General features: G+C 39.3%; 1 protein-coding gene across 6 annotated transcripts in view; it reads right to left on the bottom strand.

Moving 5' to 3' along the window:
- Positions 1-8,770: 8,770 nt before the first annotated feature.
- The window catches only part of tenm1 (teneurin transmembrane protein 1), an 802,783-nt gene continuing 792,097 nt past the window's right edge, over positions 8,771-19,456 (bottom strand). For all 6 annotated transcript variants that reach the window (XM_072271295.1, XM_072271297.1, XM_072271298.1 and 3 more), the window contains 2 exons: positions 13,466-13,608; positions 8,771-9,523 (listed from right to left, as the gene is read on the bottom strand). In XM_072271295.1, the coding sequence (XP_072127396.1) occupies positions 8,771-9,523; positions 13,466-13,608 (896 nt within the window). The remainder of the gene's footprint in view (positions 9,524-13,465; positions 13,609-19,456) is intronic.

Below are 19,456 nucleotides of genomic sequence, written 5' to 3'. Positions count from 1 at the left end.
ACATGCATGAAGATAAAATGCAACTTCTGCAAGTCGGCAAACTAGTCAGTGTATTAAAAATATTTCACCTCAAATGTAGTTCCATGTAAAACTCAGTCACTAGTCAGTTAACTCAGGAGAGAACTCAACCATCATCAGTTTTGACAGAATGTGATAATTGCTTCATTTACTGTTTAAAACTTGAAGTATGCAAATGACTAAAAATCCTTCATAATAATGGACTGAATATTATCTCTAGTTGATTTTGAAAGGCTTAGGAATTGCTGAAAATGATTAACAGTTCTGTCATGCTGGATATTCAATTTCTGATGAACTATATCAGAAAATTCACTGTTGTATCTCTGTATGAAAACTGGTAAAGTAATTATGGTATCCTGTATTAATAGCTAGTTATATTTTAACCATTGCCATGTATTCATTTTTTAAATAAGGTCATAATTATTAAATAAGCCAACATATACAAGTGTAATATTTTAGAAATGCCCAACTTTGAAGTTGCAATATCCACTGATATTCTGGTGATGGCAGCACAGAACTTCCAAGTTAGGAACTAATTGTCATGAGTGTCATGCTTCAAAGTGCTTTAAAATTATTGTAATCATCTGTGCTTTCCTGCTGCTTCACAGTATCAGGAAATGCAGAGAAAATCAAAGTCTCCCATGCATTTTTGAGAACAAATGTGTAGGTTTACCATTATTTTCCCTACTCTTTATGTATTATTAAAACATAAAAGGAACCAATCTGCATAACACCAGAAAATAACGTACGCTTCATGACAGAAAATTAACCTGTGCCTATCTGACCCAATGCAGAGTCCCGCAGCAAATTTGTGCCATCTAGTCATTATATGATTTCCTTGACCAGCTGCAGAAAGCCAGGCTCCTTTTTTATTGTCATATGAGAGTTCAATGTGAACAGTGATGCCTATTCCTAATTCTCCTGCTTGCACCCCGCTGCCTCCTTATGTCACAGTTTTTCTTAAGGGATATACAGATTGCAGTGATATAATCATAGATTTCTGACTTACCCCTCACCTCTCATACATCAAACCTACCATTATGTCTCTCCTCTTTCAGATAGAGTTGCAACTTTTCTCATGTTGCAAGAAGAACAAGCAGGGTGGGAAGATACTACACAATTTGTGACATTAGGCCACCAGCTTAGGTAGTGATTATGCACTGTTTGCATTGATTGAGAGATAGGATATAAATGTGTTTTGACACTGGTGACATGGTCCAGAACAACAGGATAAGGTGACCAAATGGCCAGCTCCCAAGATTACATAAGGCATCTGCCATATGAGCTCAGATTGCAGTCATTATGCTTCTAGATATCTGTGTTCAAAGTGGTGTGCAGTGTTTCACAGCAGCTTGACACCTGTCATCCTAGAGATTGTGAAGATGTTGAGGGATGTTACTTGTCCCCTGATGACTGTATTTATAATCCCATCATGTGACTGTCAGTACTCTTTGTCACTCGTCAGTGAATTACTCCAGGCTGCTATAGGTTGTGCCAAAAATGCTTTCTAATCTTTACACCGCCCATCCACCTCATAGCTAATCTTCGTCCTCATTTTAATTTTCCTGCACTATCCCTATATCCTGTGGGCTTGGGACTGCACAATCTATGGCAACCTGGACCAGTTGGCCAACAAGAGACAGGCACTAGCAGAGTAATGTTGGTAGAATTACAAACACTTGAGGGAGGACAGACAATTCACAAAGCGGACAATCCCTTCTCTTCTCTCCACTTCCACCTTCATCAGTCCCTGCCTCGTGTTTCCTAGATTGTGTTGGCTTTTGTGATAAAGGTGAGTTGAGTTAATTAAAAATCTACTAAAAGATATTTTTGGTTGACTTATGAATGCTTTTGCTTAGAAAAGAATGACACTAGGGACTAGTGACACGAGACATGTTGAAGCTGTAGATGTTCATGTTAGAATGGAGAGGATTTTGAGGATATTTTATAAAGCTATTCTAAATTATTTGCAGTTTCAATGCAGAAAACATCTACAGAGACTGTTTCTGATGACTGGAAAGTTAAAATCCAGAGGACATAGATAAAAATGATGATCAATTTCTCAGAAGGAAAATTACTATGAGATAAAAATGCTGAAATGGTTGCAAAATAGATTAAGCAGTAACTTCCAGAAATTAGTAAGATAAATAATGAAAAGAAATAAATTGCAAGGGTAACATTACTGTACAAGACAGCAGGATTAATAGATAGATTTGAAAGAGCTGGCACAAGATAGATCAAGTGGCCTCCTTGTGTACTAAGTGGCTGCTGTAATCCTATTTTGTGATTCCATGTCAGTGCATCAAATGTGATGAATGCATGCAATTATAATATTCTTCACAATATAGTGCCACATTAAATTCTGTCCAGTTTTGCTCTCAGGTGGATTTTTATGTTCCTCAAGAACTTCCTCCTACTTAATGCCATCTCAACCCACCAGCTTATCCTTCTGCACAATTCTTTTGCCCAAGATCATCTACCTGATTCTTAAATACATCACATGATTGAATCAAGTACTCATTTCATGTTGTTTTCCATTACTTTAACATTTTGCTTTACAATGCTGTGCCTTTTGAATTCAATCCCAGTACTTTGCTTATGTTACAACCTTACTGACTATGGTACTGTTAATGGTTCAGTAATCTCATTGTTCCTCAAACCCATTTGCAGATTTATGTGGCTTTCTTACCCTTCCAATCAAAGAATACTAACTCTCACTAATTTATACTGAAGTTCACATTCCTTTTACATAAGCATTCGCTTAATGTATTAATATATAGTACTCTTGAATGATCATGGTTCTAAAATTATACTTCAAATTCCAGAATCCAAGTAGTTTTTGTGAATAGCGAATAATAGACCTAGTAATCTCAATTTATCCCGATCTCTCAATGTATTCTCCAGGAAGTTTAAGTACCACTTGCTTTTATTTTTATTTTACTCTCACTACTCAGATGGACTTACTTTTCAGTAATTCTTTTTTGATCCCTGATTAAAATGACCTTATTTTCTTCCAGTTTCTAGATTGTTAGTTTGTTAAATTTAACATTTCTCAAGACCAATCAATTTGTGCTATGTGCATTTTACCACCTTACCCTTTGTGATGTGGATGAATTTCATTCAATGCTAGAATACTTTAATATTGATCAATACCTCATTTTTCCTAACTCAGGATTCTGGAAAAGCAAGTTTAATTATGGAAAATTGTTGCTTTTTTAAAAATAGGAGCAAGACAAGTTTACTATAGTTGATAATTTATGACATTCTGTGACTGCAGTGTAAATCTGTGCAATGTTTCTGCAGATGGTTGTTTTAATGGGTAATTATGAATGATATTGTCTTCCCTTGATCAGTAAATGATGTTGCTGTAACTAGCTGGTGAGTTGGAATCAGGAAGGCTTATACTTCCGGAACACAGCAAATTGTTATTTTTTTTTTCAAAGGATTTATAATCACACTTAATAATTGAAAACTTTAAGTCACGCTCACCTCAACAAATTCCAAATTACCTTATACCTACCTAAAAGTATTTATCCTCTTAGATGTTCTTATCCATTCAAATAACTGGCTGTCATTCTGCAAGGTCTAACAAGTGCAAGTTCAGTGGTTTTTGGAGAACTCATGCATTGATGAGTCCAAGAGCACAGCTTGAACATTCACTGGAGTAGCATGGCCACCAGGTCTTTGCCTTTGAACCATGCACAAAATGCTGGAGGAACTCAGCGGGCCAGGCAGCATCTCTGGAAAAGAGTAAACAGTCAATATTTCTGGCCAAGACTCTTCATGAGGACTCTCTGCCTTTCATATGTTCTAAAGGAGTAACTGTGCATGGGACTGCACTGAGCTGCTGGCATTACTTGGTACACCCTGCCTCATTATCTATAGCAAGTCCTTTAAAGGAAAACATTATCAGTTGTATATTGTTGTATATTAGGGGTCTTAGGGTTAGCCCATCCCCATTGTTTATTTTTCCCAATCTTCTTACTTTTACCATATCAACATATCTTTATTAATCATTAACTTACAAATAATTCTATCCTCTGCTATAATAATTTGCTTTAATGTAGTTACACTGAGTTGGAAAATTTGTTCCATTACCCATTTCCTGAGGGAAAGACAATGACCTATAAAGTACTCCAAAAGCAACTTTGTTTCAGATATATTTTTCAAGTGGTACTTATGTAGGAAAAGCACTCCCATTGTAACTTCCTTCCTAAATCAGCAGCAAACCCTATCAACTTTGTTGTGATTGAAGTTTAGTTCCAACAGCAACAAAATCCTTTTGATAGTTTGCAAAATTCACAGGCAAGTCCACATAGACATGCTTTAAATTCAGTAAAAATATTACACATAATCTGAAGTGTTGTGTCTCATAACCCTGTACCTGGGAGCTGCGTCACAAATTCTATGAGGTAAGTCAGAATCCTTCAGCTTTAGGGCACGTGCCAACTTATCTTTGAAAACAATGGGAAAGAAAGGCACTAAGGAACTACTTTATTCTCTTCATCTGTCAATATCTGTTGCAAACACCACAATAGGAAATCCACAATATACCACCACAATTGCTTTATCTTCAAATATCTATATATCACAATGGGGAACAAAAACAGTAATGTACAGTAATATTCTTTTGATTTATGCCCTTCTGATTTGCTCACTTTGTTTTTTTGACTGTATTCAAATTTTCAGACCCTTGGTAGCATTACCTTTCTCCTGAACAAGAATTGTTGGTTGGCTGTTACTGTTTCTTCAAAGATTTTTCTGTTGCCTTGTACCTTCCTCACTCAATGTTACAGTATGTTCAGGTGGAGATATTGAGCAGGTAGTATATCATCACGATGCTTGATCACTGACTGAATTGGTTGCTGAGTACCCCAGGAAAAAAAAACACCGATGCTGAATATCTGAAATATAAACAGAAAAGCTACAAATATTTTTTAGATTAGGCCATATCTGTGTTGAGCCCAATTCCTCCCTCCAGTTCGCCTCACCTCACCTCACCTCATACTCCAACAAGTGATCACAACACCATCCAGATACCCTCACACTTCAGGTTCTGATAGTCCCAGACTAATCCCCATTCCACATTATTCCATCCAGGTCACCAGCCCCACTCTGAAACCACTTCTCTGCAAACCACATTTAGATCCAGAACTATTCCAGTAATTTTTGTTTTCATCTCAACATTGGAAAAGTAGTTTAAACCAGACATAGACTTGATGGGTTGAATGGTCTCCTTCTTTAATTCTACATCACACCAGAATGCATGTCCCATGAGTGACCTTGATCTTCATGGCATCAACATTTGAAAGAGTGCATGTGAGTTGGATTACCTTAAAGTGAAGATATTGATGCAGTTGCTTCAAAAGCCAGCATTTAATTGTATGTTATGGTAATGTTGATCAATGTTGTCACATTGATTCAAATCGTAACGCGCAACATGTGAAATAAAAGTGCTTTTTTATATAAATTAATATAATACAGGATAATCAAGGACACGACCCACCCAGCCAACACACTTTTCATCCCTCTTCCCTCCAGGAGAAGGCTCAGGAGCTTGAAGACTCGTACGGCCAGATTTGGGAACAGCTTCTTTCCAACTGTGATAAGACTGCTGAACGGATCCTGACCCGGATCTGGGATGTACTCTCCAAATACCCGGACCTGCCTCTCAGTTTTTTTGCACTACCTTACTTTCCATTTTTCTATTTTCTATTTATGATTATAATTTAAATTTTTAATATTTACTATTGATTTGTAATCCAGGGAGTGGGAAGCACAGAATCAAATATCGCTGTAATTATTGTACGTTCTAGTATCAATTGTTTGGTGACAATAAAGTATAAAGTAATATATAATAAATATATGAAAAGATCTTGATTTATGCGGCATTGTATTCCTTAAAATTCCTATGAGGTAATAACAAGCAGGATAGACAAAGGAGAACTGGTGGATGTTATGTACTTGAGTTCTCAGAAATTTTTAAGGGGCCTGCAAATGAGGCTGCTTAACAGGAGCCCATGGTATTACAGGAAAAATACTAGCATGAATAAACCATTGGCTGATTGGCAGGAGGCAGAGTGGGAATAAAGGAAGCCTTTTCTGAATGGCTGTTGGTGACTAGTGTTGTTTCGCAGGGGTCAGTCCTTTTGAGCATTAATTTCAAGAGGACTAGAATATAAAAGCAAGGATGTAATGCTGAGGCTTTATAAGGCACTGGTGAGGTTTCACATGAAGTATTCTGATCAGTTTTGGGCTCCTTATTTAAGAAATGATGTTCTCAGACTAGAGAGAGTGCAGAGGAAGTTCACAAGAATGATTCTGGGAATGAAAGGCTAATCATATGAGGAGTGATTGATGGTTCTAGGCCTGTACTCACTGGAATTTAGAAGAATGACAGGGCATTTTACTGAAACCTTTTGAATGTTGAAAGGCCTAGATTGAGTGCCAGTTCATTGGGTGTATTTACAGCTGAGGTTGATAGGTTCTTGATTAGCCAGGGCATGAAAGATTATGGGTAAAAGGCAGCGGAATCGAGTTGTGAGGGAAATGGATCAGCTATGACGAAATGGTGGAACAGATGATGGGCTGAATGGCGTAGTTCTGTTCCTATTCCTTCTGGCCTTATGGTCTTACGTTTCACCTCCTCTGCTCCTTCAATGATCAGAGGGTGGCTGCTAATGTCTGAAGCAAACCATTGAATTAACACTGAATGCAAAATTGGACAGTGCAAGTACCTGGCTATATCCAGATAAAGGTTGAAACAAAATTTTGATTGATCCTTTGTCCTTCAGGCCTACATGACGCAGAAAAACAAGCTTGATTGGATTGCTATGAATGTGCTAGTTTTAATGATCTTCTCTGGTCATTTACTGCACAACTTTATTATCCATTCAGTATAAAGTTCACCCAATTGGTCTCACTTCTAATTTTTTTATTGATAATGTATAAATTAGGTACGAGAACCCTTTTTTGTAGAGTGCTGCTACCATTCTCTAGTGGTGCTCTTTGAGATATTGGCCACAAAACTCCTCACAGCCCTGCTGGCCTTACCATGTCTGCCACCGTTTGTCCTGAACAACAAATGTTGCATCTGGCTGTGGATGAAGGGCTGCTGGGGTTCTTGGGGAATGGTTCCTGTGGGAAAAAGGCCTGGACTGAGGTAAATAAGTAAAGGATCTCAGACATTTTGGGATATGAAGCTTAATTAATGATTAGAAAGGTCAACAAATCCAGAAGGAGAGAGATACAAAGTTTGAAGTTACAGAATTAACAAGATTTTAAGTGACAGAACAGCTAGATGAAGGGAACAATCAGTCCTCTTTAAGATGCCATCCTGAGCTGCAAAAGCCTGAGTCTGCATGGATATATTCTAGACTATCGTCGAGGTGACATGAAAGCTTGCATCACCCGGCAGTTGAGATCACGATGCAAATGCGCTAACATGCCAAACAGGGTACAGTTGATAGAATTAGGAATTTATGATACATGGAGCATGGTTCTAGTTTTAATTAACAAAATTTTTCTTCCTAAGAGTTAATTTGAGAATAACATATAAACTTTACACAACATGATAGAAAATCTAGTCTATTGTTCCTTTAACGAATTAAAAAAAATCTGCTGTGTGAAATTTGGTAAAATCATAGGCCTACATTGATTCATTTATATACTGGTGAATGAATGAGATTTAATATCCAGCCCCATTGTGCTATATTTATTTATAAACTTCCATACAGAATCAGTTGATTCCACAAATCCAGAACCAACTTCCATCATATCTTGCTTGAATGCAGATTGCATACTCAGTACATGAAAACACGTAACAATTAGCAGGTCGCAATGGCTGGCGTTAATAATGTCTACCAGGAATTTTACATCATAATTAAAAATATTAACAACTTGTCTGGCTTGCCCTTCACATACTGTAAACGTGTGTTGACGTTGCGCCAGACTACATTCTAAAATTAATTACACAAAGTTAGTGAAGAAGTTACACCTCAATGTATACCTCCTGGTATGGTTATACCTAGAAAAGAAAACCAAATTGCTCTTTACTTTAGCAATTACACCACCAATTTGATTTAAATGAGGAAATAACTGGTTTTAATGGTGAACAATAAAGATATGTTTTACTGTGGGAAATAATGCACAACAGGCTTTAACCGCACCCACCACCATAAGCAGTTTAAAACAGGTGTACTGTGCTTCACACACCAATCATACATACTCTTTTTGTTCACAGCATTATATACCATTCACAATTAAATAAAAAAAATGAAGAATATCAAAATTAAACATCTTTAGCTATTGTATCTAGCCCAATAATGCAACGCACCCTTGGACAATCATTATGTGACAGAAAATATGCGATTCTGAACTGTTATGAAGAACACAGTTGGCATCTTTTTCTAATTGTACATTAGAGACAAAGTACAGTATTTAATGAACGCACTCAACCCCTACTAGTGTATTCTGGAACTATAGTATAGATTTACGTCTGATCTGGACTGAGCACTATAGTCTGATGTTATTGATTATGGACCAGATCAGGTGTCCAACCACTCAAAGGAATGCTAAACAAGGGTATTATTAAAATACCATATTTTATCACATTTGAAGGCAGCTTGAAAATTGACTTTTTTCTCCATCACAATATGTACAGGATATCATTCTAGAAAAGAGTACAGCAAATCAATAAATGTTTTAAAAACAGGCAGTCTTTGGTGACTGAAAGGCAGGCGTTTCTTCACCGTTACCTCTTTCCTATTTCACTCTGTCTCATAAACTGGATGTTGTTGGCACTGTCGGAAAGATCCGGATATTGTTCCACAAGCAATACAAAATAACCATCATAGCCTGACACTCTTCCACTGCTCAGCAGCTGCTGCTTCTCTCCTTCAGTCCACGCTCTCGCCCCCTCTTCTCCCTCTTGCACTCTACGCTGTTCCTTTGCCCAGGCTTGGGCTACAGCTCTCTGTCTGGCCATCTCTAACACGTGGATTCTCTCTTCTTCAATGGTGGCACCGTAGCGGATGTTGAAGCCTAGAGCCCCGTACTGGAGCTGGATATCTGCAAACCTTCTAGTCCTTCTATTTACCACAGAGGTCATCTGAGAGACAGTCACATTGACTCCATTTTCCAGCACACGGCCCCCTCCGGTATTCCCAATTATGTTCAGGTCTTCTTCTAAAGGTCCCGATTTAACAAAGTAATGCGTATCTCGACCATCAATGGTGAAATGGAGATTTTCCAGATAATCAGCACCATTGAGAATGGCGGCTATGCGCCTGCTGTCGTCACTGGCAACCCCGATGATGTCAGCGGTTACCTTAGCATCCTTGATGGCAAACTTGACTCCTTTGCCAAAGACAGAAGGAACTGCGGCAAATCTTGGCCGTTTATCTTGGCATTTCTGGTAGTTCCCTATGGAAGCTTGGGGCAGCCGTTTCAGAGATATGAAGCTTTTGAGTTGCTTCTGTAGTTCACACTGTATACCTAATACAACCTGAAAAAAACAAGCAGAGAGAGCCCCTGTTCAAGTACACGCTCCAAAGAAATTATTTTCAACAGAGAGGTTATGAAGTTCTCAGAAGATTTGCTAATACTTCTCCCAAAACTGTACAAGGTCTCAATTTCATTATCAGCATATAAATATAAATCTGCACATTCAAAATGCCATTAACACTCAGTAGCAAAATAAAAATCCATCCCAAGCATCAGATATTCAATTAGCAGGATATACTACGATTACTAAGGAATATTTTGGGAGAGATATATTGAACGAGGTCACTCACAGTCTTATTTGAATAATTCTGGGAATGTTTAACACAGCAATGTCAAAATAATTTACAACCATCTTCTCTTAAGAACCATATAAGTTGTGCTGCATTCACTTTAGAGCTATACACAGAATTAATTTCCCCACGTATTGTGAATGACTTCCTTTCAATTGCTACTTGTGATAATCTACTCACATTCTTATAAAAATCAGGGTGAAGATAAACTAATCCCATGCACATTGCTGTAACTGGGGATCAAACTATGGCTTTTTATATATTCATTCCATCGCTCTTTCAATAGAACTATCACAGTCACTGGTCTTGTAAAAAGAGTGAAATATAAACACTGCAGAGCCTATTTACAGTAATTGCAAAAGGCCACACATAGAATTTATATATTTAATACAAATGTAAAACTTTGCACTATAACTCAATTTTAATATATTTTAAGACGTTTTCACCATGTGACCCCCCCCCCCCAACACAAACAGCTGTCCCTTAGCTGAGCTCTAAGACCTGACTTCTTGACATGCTCTCAGTTAATCTGCTTGACACTGGCACAATCAGAGCTCTACATAGGATAAAACAGGCCTCATAGCAGAGTTACTATATCAATGGTTTTGGGATTATAAACCTTTCGCAACCATTATAGCATGCCTTCGAGAAATGAATTTTTATTCTACTTGACATCTTTCAGCGAATAAAATATTCTGCGTTGCTGCTTGCTCTGGAAATTCTATTATTGGACAGATCACAGTACAGTGGAGTGAAAGAATTGTGTTGCTCTTCACAACAGAGTATCAATAATGAGATATAACCTAGAGTACACTTTTAATGTAATCACTCTAAATCATGGGATGGAAGATAAATCTTATTTTTGGCTAGTTGTTGGCCAGCCAGACTAATGGGAACTTAGAAGCAAAGCTTTTTCTGGCATGCTTTTGGTGTTGGGAATGAGGAATCCTACAGCTTTCATACACTTATGTGTAATAATGTCAGTAACCGTACAATGAGTTCATCATAGATATTGCTTTTAATTAGGACATCAGCCAGCATCAATTGAATGAAATGTCCTATTTTTCAGGGGGTATTACAGACTTCACTAAGAGTTGGGTAAGCTTATTTGTGTTACTATCTATGGGATTTGACTTGGCTGTAATGATTTGCTACGTTGAAAGGTCTGGTAAGATAGTTGCTAGATTACTTAACTAATAATATGGGCCTGAATATAGGAGAAAAGAGTTCAAGAGGCGAAGAGACAATTTCGAACGAGGTTGGAGGTGACGTTGGATGCACGGCAACTCTGGCAGGGTTTGCAAGACATTACTTCCTACAAAGCGAAACCCAAGAGCATGAATGGCAGTGATGCTTCACTACCAGATGAACTCAACGCCTTCTATGCCTGCTTTGAAAGGGAGAACACAACTACAGACGTGAAGTTCCCTGCTGCATCTGATAACCCTGTGATCTCTGTCTCAGAGGCTGATATCAGGCTGTTTTTAAAGAGGGTGAACCCTTGCAAGGTGGAAGGTCCTGATGAAGTGCCTGGTAAATGTCTGAAAACCTATGCCAACCAACTAGCAGGAGCATTCAAGGACATTTTCAACCTCTCACTGCTATGGGCGGAAGTTCCCACTTGCTTCAAAAGGGCAACAATTATACCAGTGCCTAAGAAGAATAACGTGAGCTGCCTTAGTGAATATCACCTGGTAGCACTCACATCTATAGTGAGAAAATGCTTTGAGAGGTTGGTCATGACTAGACAGAACTCCTGCCTCAGCAAGGATTTGGACCCATTGCAATTTACCTATCACCACAATAGGTCAATGGCAGACGCAATCTCAATGGCTCTCCACACGGCTTTAGACCACCTGGACAACACAAGCACCTATGTCAGGTTGCTGAAAATCGACTATAGCTCAGCATTTTATACCATCATTCCCACCAATCCTGATTGAGAAGTTGCAGAACCTGGGCCTCTGTAGCTCCCTCTACAATTGGATTCTTGACTTCCTAACCAGAAGACCATGATCTGTGCGGATTGGTGATAACATATCCTCCTCGCTGATGATTAACACTGGCATACCCCAGGGGTATGTGCTTAGCCCACTGCTCCATGCTTTATATACACATGACTGTTATGGCTAGGCATAGCTCAAACACCATCTATAAATTTGCTGACGATACAACCATTGTTGGTAGAATCTCAGGTGGTAATGAGAGGGCATACAGGAGTGAGATATGACAACTACTGGAGTGGTACCACAGCAACAACCCAGCACTTAACGTCAGTAAGACAAAAGAGCTGATTATGGACTTCAGGAAGGGTAAGATGAAGGAACACATACCAATCCTCATAGAGGGATTAGAAGTGGAGAGAGTGAGCAGCATCAATTTCCTCACTGTCAAGATCTCTGAGGATCTAACCTGGTCCCAACATATCGATGCAGTTATAAAGAAGGCAAGACAGCGGCTATACTTCATTAGTCGTCTGAAGTGATCTGGCATATCAACAAATACACCATCTTCTTCTAACTTAGACAGATTTGGAGAATGGGCAAAGATGTGGCAGATGGAACACAACATAGGAAAGGTTATGGTCATGCACTTTGGTCAAAGAAATAAAGGCATAGACAATTGTTTAAATGGGGAGACAATTCAACAACAGAGAAGTTAAGGGTCTTGGGAGTCCTCATGCTGGGTTCCCTATAGGTTAACTTGCAGGTTGAGTCATGGTAAGGAAAGCAAGTGCAATGTTAGCATTAATTTTGAGAGAACTGGAGTATAAAAGCAATTGAAAGATAATTGATGGATTAAGTTGATTTAGAAATACTGGATCAGATGTTGACCGTTTTGTAGAACAGCACCCTACCTTTCTTCAAAGTATTTCTTACGTGAAATCAAAAACGTCATGTCTGACCTAAACTTCACCTCACAGTTGAAAACAAGGTAATCAGAGATAATATCAATTTGCATTTACCAGTGGTCTTCTTGGTACCTGGTATGGGACGTAAATTTTGACTTTCCAGTTGGATTCCTGCTGACATTAGTAACACATTCCCAGCGTAAATCGCTCATGAGACATCAACAATAGCACAATGTCCTGCGTTCACTCAAGGCGTGATTTTCAACTTCAATGGTCTAAAAGATTCAGTTCTTGATTTTTTTTTACTCAAAACTCAGTTTTTACTAACCCTGTTTTTGCTAAATTGGTCCTTTTCAAAAGGACAACACTCAAAATACATATTTTTGCTGCAACATCCCACGGTATCATTAAGAGGGATTGGTCCTTGCATGTACAGTATCTCAGATTGACTTTCAATAAGGATTTATTTATAATTGGCAATTCTCAGAGTCATCATTGACAACCAAGGTGACATACAAATGGACAACCATCTAATTTGCTCCATGATCCTTAGGTTAGAGAAGATATGTAGTCCTGATCACAGTCTAGTAAGTCTACTGGGAAATATATAGAAGTTGTATGAGGACAAGGTTGGATTCAGTCATCATTTGTTTCAGGTCCACCAGCTGGTGATGTGCAAAATGCTGCTGAGTGAGGTTTTAGAGTGTCAATAGTATTGAAAGCATAAGGCATTGCTTTTGAAAAAGTGGGGAGACATTGAAGAATAAAGGAAAACCAATGGAAGGTATTTCACTTGTCATACCTTGCTGGGATCCCAGTCTTGAGTTCTGGTTTGAGTTTTCAGAAGTTCATAAGTTGCTTCCATGATATTCATTTCAGGCTTTGGGAATCCAGGTACCACATTGTGCAACTGAAATCCAAAAAGTTCCAGCCAGCTCCCAATGTCTATAAACAGAAGAAGCACAATGAAAACAGTAGGATGAAGTATGCACACACCAGGGCATTTCTGTAATTTATTATTCTCCTCTTGTGCATTACACTAGTTCAAGCTTTATCATTACTAAAAGACCTCAATTGCTTTGTGATTCTAGTCTTTCAATGAAAACTCTGTGATGTATTATAAATACATTGAATGCAAAGCAAAGAATTTACTTCACATTATTGTCGCCAAACAATTGATACTAGAGCATACAATCATCACAGTGATATTTGATTCTGCGCTTCGCGCTCCCTGGATTACAAATCAATAGTAAGTATTAAAAATTTAAATTATAAATCATAAATAGAAAATAGAAAAGGGAAAGTAAGGTAGTGCAAAAAAACCGAGAGAGAGGCGCAGATATTTGGAGGGTACGGCCCAGATCCGGGTCAGGATCCGTTCAGCAGTCTTATCACAGTTGGAAAGAGGCTGTTCCCAAATCTGGCCGTATGAGTCTTCAAGCTCCTGAGCCTTCTCCCGGAGGGAAGAGGGATGAAAAGTGTGTTGGCTGGGTGGGTCGTGTCCTTGATTATCCTGGCAGCACTGCTCCGACAGCGTGCGGTGTAAAGTGAGTCCAAGGATGGAAGATTGGTTTGTGTGATATGCCGGGCTGTGTTCACGATCCTCTGCAGCTTCTTCCGGTCTTGGACAGGATAACTTCCATACCAGGTTGTGATGCACCCTAGAGTAATGTTTTCTACAGTGCATCTATAAAAATAAGTGAGGGTTTTAGGAGACAGGCCAAATTTCTTTGGCTTTCTCAGGAAGTAAAGGCGCTGGTGGGCCTTCTTGGCAGTGAACTCTGCTTGGTTGGCCCACCAGCGCCTTTACTTCCTGAGAAAGCTAAAGAAATTTGGCCTGTCCCAAATTTGAGGAAGGATTCATTAAAAAAACCATTGAAGCTAAATTGTTTATACTGCAGTTCTCATTGAAATCAGTGGGATTCTAATCTGCCATGGGAAGCAAGCCGTAATTTCACCACTGTAATATCTGGAAATCCCAGTCAGACTGTGTCTTGCTGACGGACTCTGTGTGGAGTCAAACTGCAGAGAAACTGACAAATGTAGACTTCCAATTCTGTCATTAAATTCTGGGCCCCATGTTGGACTCCATGAGTTATAGCCATTTTGAATGGCCAAATGCTGGCAGCTGTGTTTGGAACTATTGGTAACAGCCAGTAAGATCTGGTTCAGTGCCCAATGTTGTTCACAAGATGGCAAACATTTTGCATGATCAATGCAAAATCCAGCTGCAATTGATATGCAAGCACTTTTAGAAATACAGGAAACAAAATCAATATTAAAAAACGATGTTAAGTACAATATATAGTTCTGGTACAACTGGAAAGGCAGGGCATGAGATTGAAGCCCGGTTATGGTATATCATAAGCAAAAATATTACTTGAATCAAGATTTATTGATAGATTTTACTGTTTCTTTCTATACACTGTTAACATAGAGGTTGATAGATTCTTGATTAGTCAGGGAATAAAGGGTTATAGGGACAAGACAGAAGATTGGGACTGACAGGAAAATGGATTAGCCATGATGAAATGGCAGAGCAGACCTTTTGGGCCAAATTGCCTAATTCTGCTACTTTATCTTATGGTATTATGATATTCATTTTTTGCATTTTTGAAATTCAGTTATAATTAACTTGATGCAAGTTTTTGTTGCTGGAAACAAGTGCATTTGTAATTGCATTGGAAATTAGTTGAGGATTCATTCAGATTTGGCTCTGATATTTTGCACAATACTAAAATCTGAAGTTGTAAATAAGTTGGTTGCAAATGGTGAGTCATATGGATTGGTTGAGGAAATTTCCATACCATTGCACATACGAAGGAAGCGTATTTGACTGTATATATTATCTTTAAATGCTTTCTGATGAATCTTAAATAGACTACACCAAATGAAGCCAACATTTGCTAAGTTCATTTAAGATTCCATAACACAAAATTGATCTACTGCCTGTTCAATCATGACTTGTAAGAAGTCACTGAAGATGGAAAATATGGTAAAGTCAGTTCCACCATTCAGCCACCATCATGGTGATTAGTATCTCTCCTCTCTTTGTTGAATGTCTCCTGACACGCTAAACGAAATACCTTCTGATCTTAGTCTTGAAAATTGGAACTGAACTACCATTTAGAGTCTTTTAGGAAGGGATTTTCACAGCTCATTGTATAACTAAAATGTTTCTGATTTTCTCCCTCGTGCCCTGGCTCTAATTTTCAGATTAACACTATTAGTCTTGTACCCTCACTGGAGAATTGAGCTTCCCTATTATTGATCCTATCTAAAGTCACACCTATGAAAACTGTCCTGATGACTTAATTCTAAAAACTCTAAAATAGGAGATCAAATGCAGGCTAGCTATTGGTGTTAACGAGCAGCATCCACTAAACAGCAATGACACAGGAGCCAGCAGAAAGAAACTATGTGATGGCATCTATACTGGCAGCTCCTTGTAATTCCTTAGTTGCTGTTCCTAGTTGTTGGGAGATGATCAAGTTCAACAAAAACCTGTAGAGAGGAAAGATTTTCTGCTTTTTTATGAAACAGTTCTTGAAGGTTATAATTTATTGCAATGCCTTTAAATATTTTGAGCTGTTAGGGTGCTAAAATAGCAAGTCTGACATTGTGAGATGTCATAGACTTGCAGGCGACAGGATTCATCATATTTTCATAGATTTTCTTTTGAATTACTGAGAATATCATGGAACTGATTATGATTCCAGCTTAAGATAATGCGCTTATGTTTCTACTATCAATCGAATAGAAACATTTCTATTAATTTCAGTGCTACGTAAACGTTCAAATCATTGTCATTAAAAAAATCTGAATAACTTTAATGTTCAGAGATAATGGGAACAAATCATCACTTATACTGGGACCAAATGCACGTGAGTATTGGTAATGGGCTGTACTCATGTCTGAGCATTTACTTCCATTGATTCTAGTGGAGTCAATACTTCCACATGCAATTAGCTCTAATAAACAAAAACAAATTTCTCCACATTTTTTGAAACATAAAATATGTGATGCTTCTTATAGTATTGAGTTGTAGATTGTCTGAATTAATTTGGATAAGAATAGGATTAAAAATAAATATAAAATATTTTTGCTGTTCTGGAAATCTAAAGCAGTGTCTGAACTATAAAATGTAAAATGATCAGTTTATTCAGGAAATATTAAATGAGAGGTAAGATGGTTGAAACATATATACTGCTGAGAAATGACACTGAAAAGCATTATTGTTTATTTTTCTTTCATAGTGCTGTAAGGTTGTCTGTTGTCTTATCCGGAATAGACCACATATTCAATACACACAAAATACTGGTGGAACACAGCAGGCCAGGCAGCATCTATAAGAAGAGGTACAGTAGACATTTCGAGCCAAGACCCTTTGTCAGGACTAACTGAAAGAAGAGATAGTAAGAGATTTGAAAGTGGGAGGGGGAAGGGGAGAAATCCAAAATGATAGGAGAAGACATGAGGGGGAGGGATGGAGCTAAGAGCTGGGAAGTTGATTGGCAAAAGGGATGCAAGCCTGGAGAAGGGAGAGGATCATGGGGCAGGAAGCCTAGGGAAAAAGAAAGGGGGAGGGGAGCCCAGAGGAAGATGGAGAGCATGCAAGGAGTTAAAGTGAGAGGGTCAGAGGGAGAAAAAAAAGAGACAGAGAGAAAGGGGGGGAGGAAGAAAAATAATAAATAAATAAATAAATAAATAAATAAGGGATGGGGTAAGAAGGGGAGGAGGGGCACTAACGGAAGTTAGAGAAGTCAATGTTCATGCCATCAGGTTGGAGGCAACGTAAATGGAATATAAGGTGTTGTTCCTCCAACCTGAGTGTGGCTTCATCTTGACAGTAGAATCAGAATGGGAATGGGATGTGGAATTAAAATGTGTGGCCACTGGGAGATCCTGCTTTCTCTGGCGGACGGAGCGTAAGTGTTCAGCAAAATGGTCTCCCAGTCTGTGTCGGGTCTCGCCAATATATACCGGACGCAGTATATTACACCAGCTGTCTCACAGGTGAAGCATCGCTTCACCTGGAGAGACTGTCTGGGGCCCTGAATGGTGGTGAGGGAGGAAGTGTAAGGGCATGTGTAGCACTTGTTCCGCTTACAAGGATAAGTGCCGGGAGGGAGATTGGTGGGAAGGAATGGGGGAGGGGGGTCGAATGGACGAGGGAGTCGTGTAGGGAGCGAGCCCTCCGGAAAGCGGGGGGGGGGGAAGAGAAAGATGTGCTTGGTGGTGGGATCCCGTTGGAGGTGGCAGAAGTTACAGAGAATTATATGTTGGACCCGGAGGCTGGTGGGGTACTAGGTCCAGTGCGGCCTTCTATATATTGGCGAGACCCAACGCAGACTGGGAGACCGTTTTGCTGAACACCTACGCACTGTCTGCCAGAGAAAGCAGGATCTCCCAGTGGCCACACATTTTAATTCCACATCCCATTCCCATTCTGACATGTCTATCCACGGCCTCCTCTACTGTTAAGATGAAGCCACACTCAGGTTGGAGAAACAACACCTTATATTCTGTCTGGGTAGCCTCCAACCTGATGGCATGAACATTAACTTTCTGTAATGCCCCTCCTCCCCTTCTTACCCCATCATTTATTTATTTATTTATTTATCTATCTATTGATTAATTAATTGTTATTTTTTCCTTTTCTCTCTCTCTCTTTTCTACCTCTGTCCCCCTCACTATAACTCCTTGCCTGCTCTCCATCTTCCTCTGGGCTCCCCTCCAGCCTTTCTTTCTCCCCAAGCCTCCCGTCCCATGATCCTCTCCCTTCTCCAGCCTTGTATCCCTTTTGCCAATCAACTTTCCACCTCTTAGCTCCATCCCTCGCCCTCCTGTCTTCTCCTATCATTTTGGATTTTTCCCCTTCCCCCTCCCACTTTCAAATCCCCTATTATCTCTTCTTTCAGTTAGTCCTGACGAAGGGTCTTGGCCCGAAATGTCCACTGTACCTCTTCCTACAGATGCTGGCTGGCCTGCTGCGTTCCACCAGCATTTTGTGTGTGTTGCCTGAATTTCCAGCATCTGCAGATTTCCTCGTGTTTAGATCACATATGCATTTGTTTTGGGGGCGCATTGCAAAAATCAGGAAATTCAGTCAGGTTCTTTCTGGCGTCAGTCCCCTTGTGAGTACAGAACTCATTTTAGAACATCATGGGGGAAATTGGACAACAAGCTTCTGAGGGAGTATAGGTGCCCGTCATTACACATTCACAGAAGAAACTGATCTTTCTTGCACAGCATTGATTGAGAGGCTACAAAATTATATACATACACACTGTACACCCTTCCCTCTGCCCAGCCATTGTACTATATCACCCCTACAGTTTCTTAAGATAGCGGCACACATGGATGCAGCGGCCCCTCGGGAAGTGATAAGTGTATCTAGTGTTAACCACCCCACTCCCTGACAAGAACTTGCTAATCTTATCTCCCCAGACTTGATGCTTAATTTGAAGCCTGCCTGTCAACCACAATACCAATCCTCATACACTGACATTTCCTATCTCATTTACCTCTCACTACTGTAACCTATCACCTTCCTGCTCTCTGATATCCCTTGCCATCTTCCCTTACTTATCTACTCCCCACCAGACTGGCTATGAGGCCGTGATAACTACCCCCACCTCCAACCTCTTCATTCAATGTCCCAACTCCAAATGTCAGATTTTCCCACTGATTACAACTATCTCTCTCTGTCTATACAAAAGCTGAGCTCTATAGTCCCTTTTCCATCTAACCAGAGTAGTACCAGTCTTTGTAAAGGAGGACCGGACAGTAC

This window comes from Mobula birostris, chromosome 10 (assembly GCF_030028105.1).
Source record: "Mobula birostris isolate sMobBir1 chromosome 10, sMobBir1.hap1, whole genome shotgun sequence".
Classification (NCBI taxonomy): domain Eukaryota; kingdom Metazoa; phylum Chordata; class Chondrichthyes; order Myliobatiformes; family Myliobatidae; genus Mobula; species Mobula birostris.
Note: the sequence above shows the minus strand (reverse complement) of the source record. Positions and strands in the feature narration are given on the sequence as shown.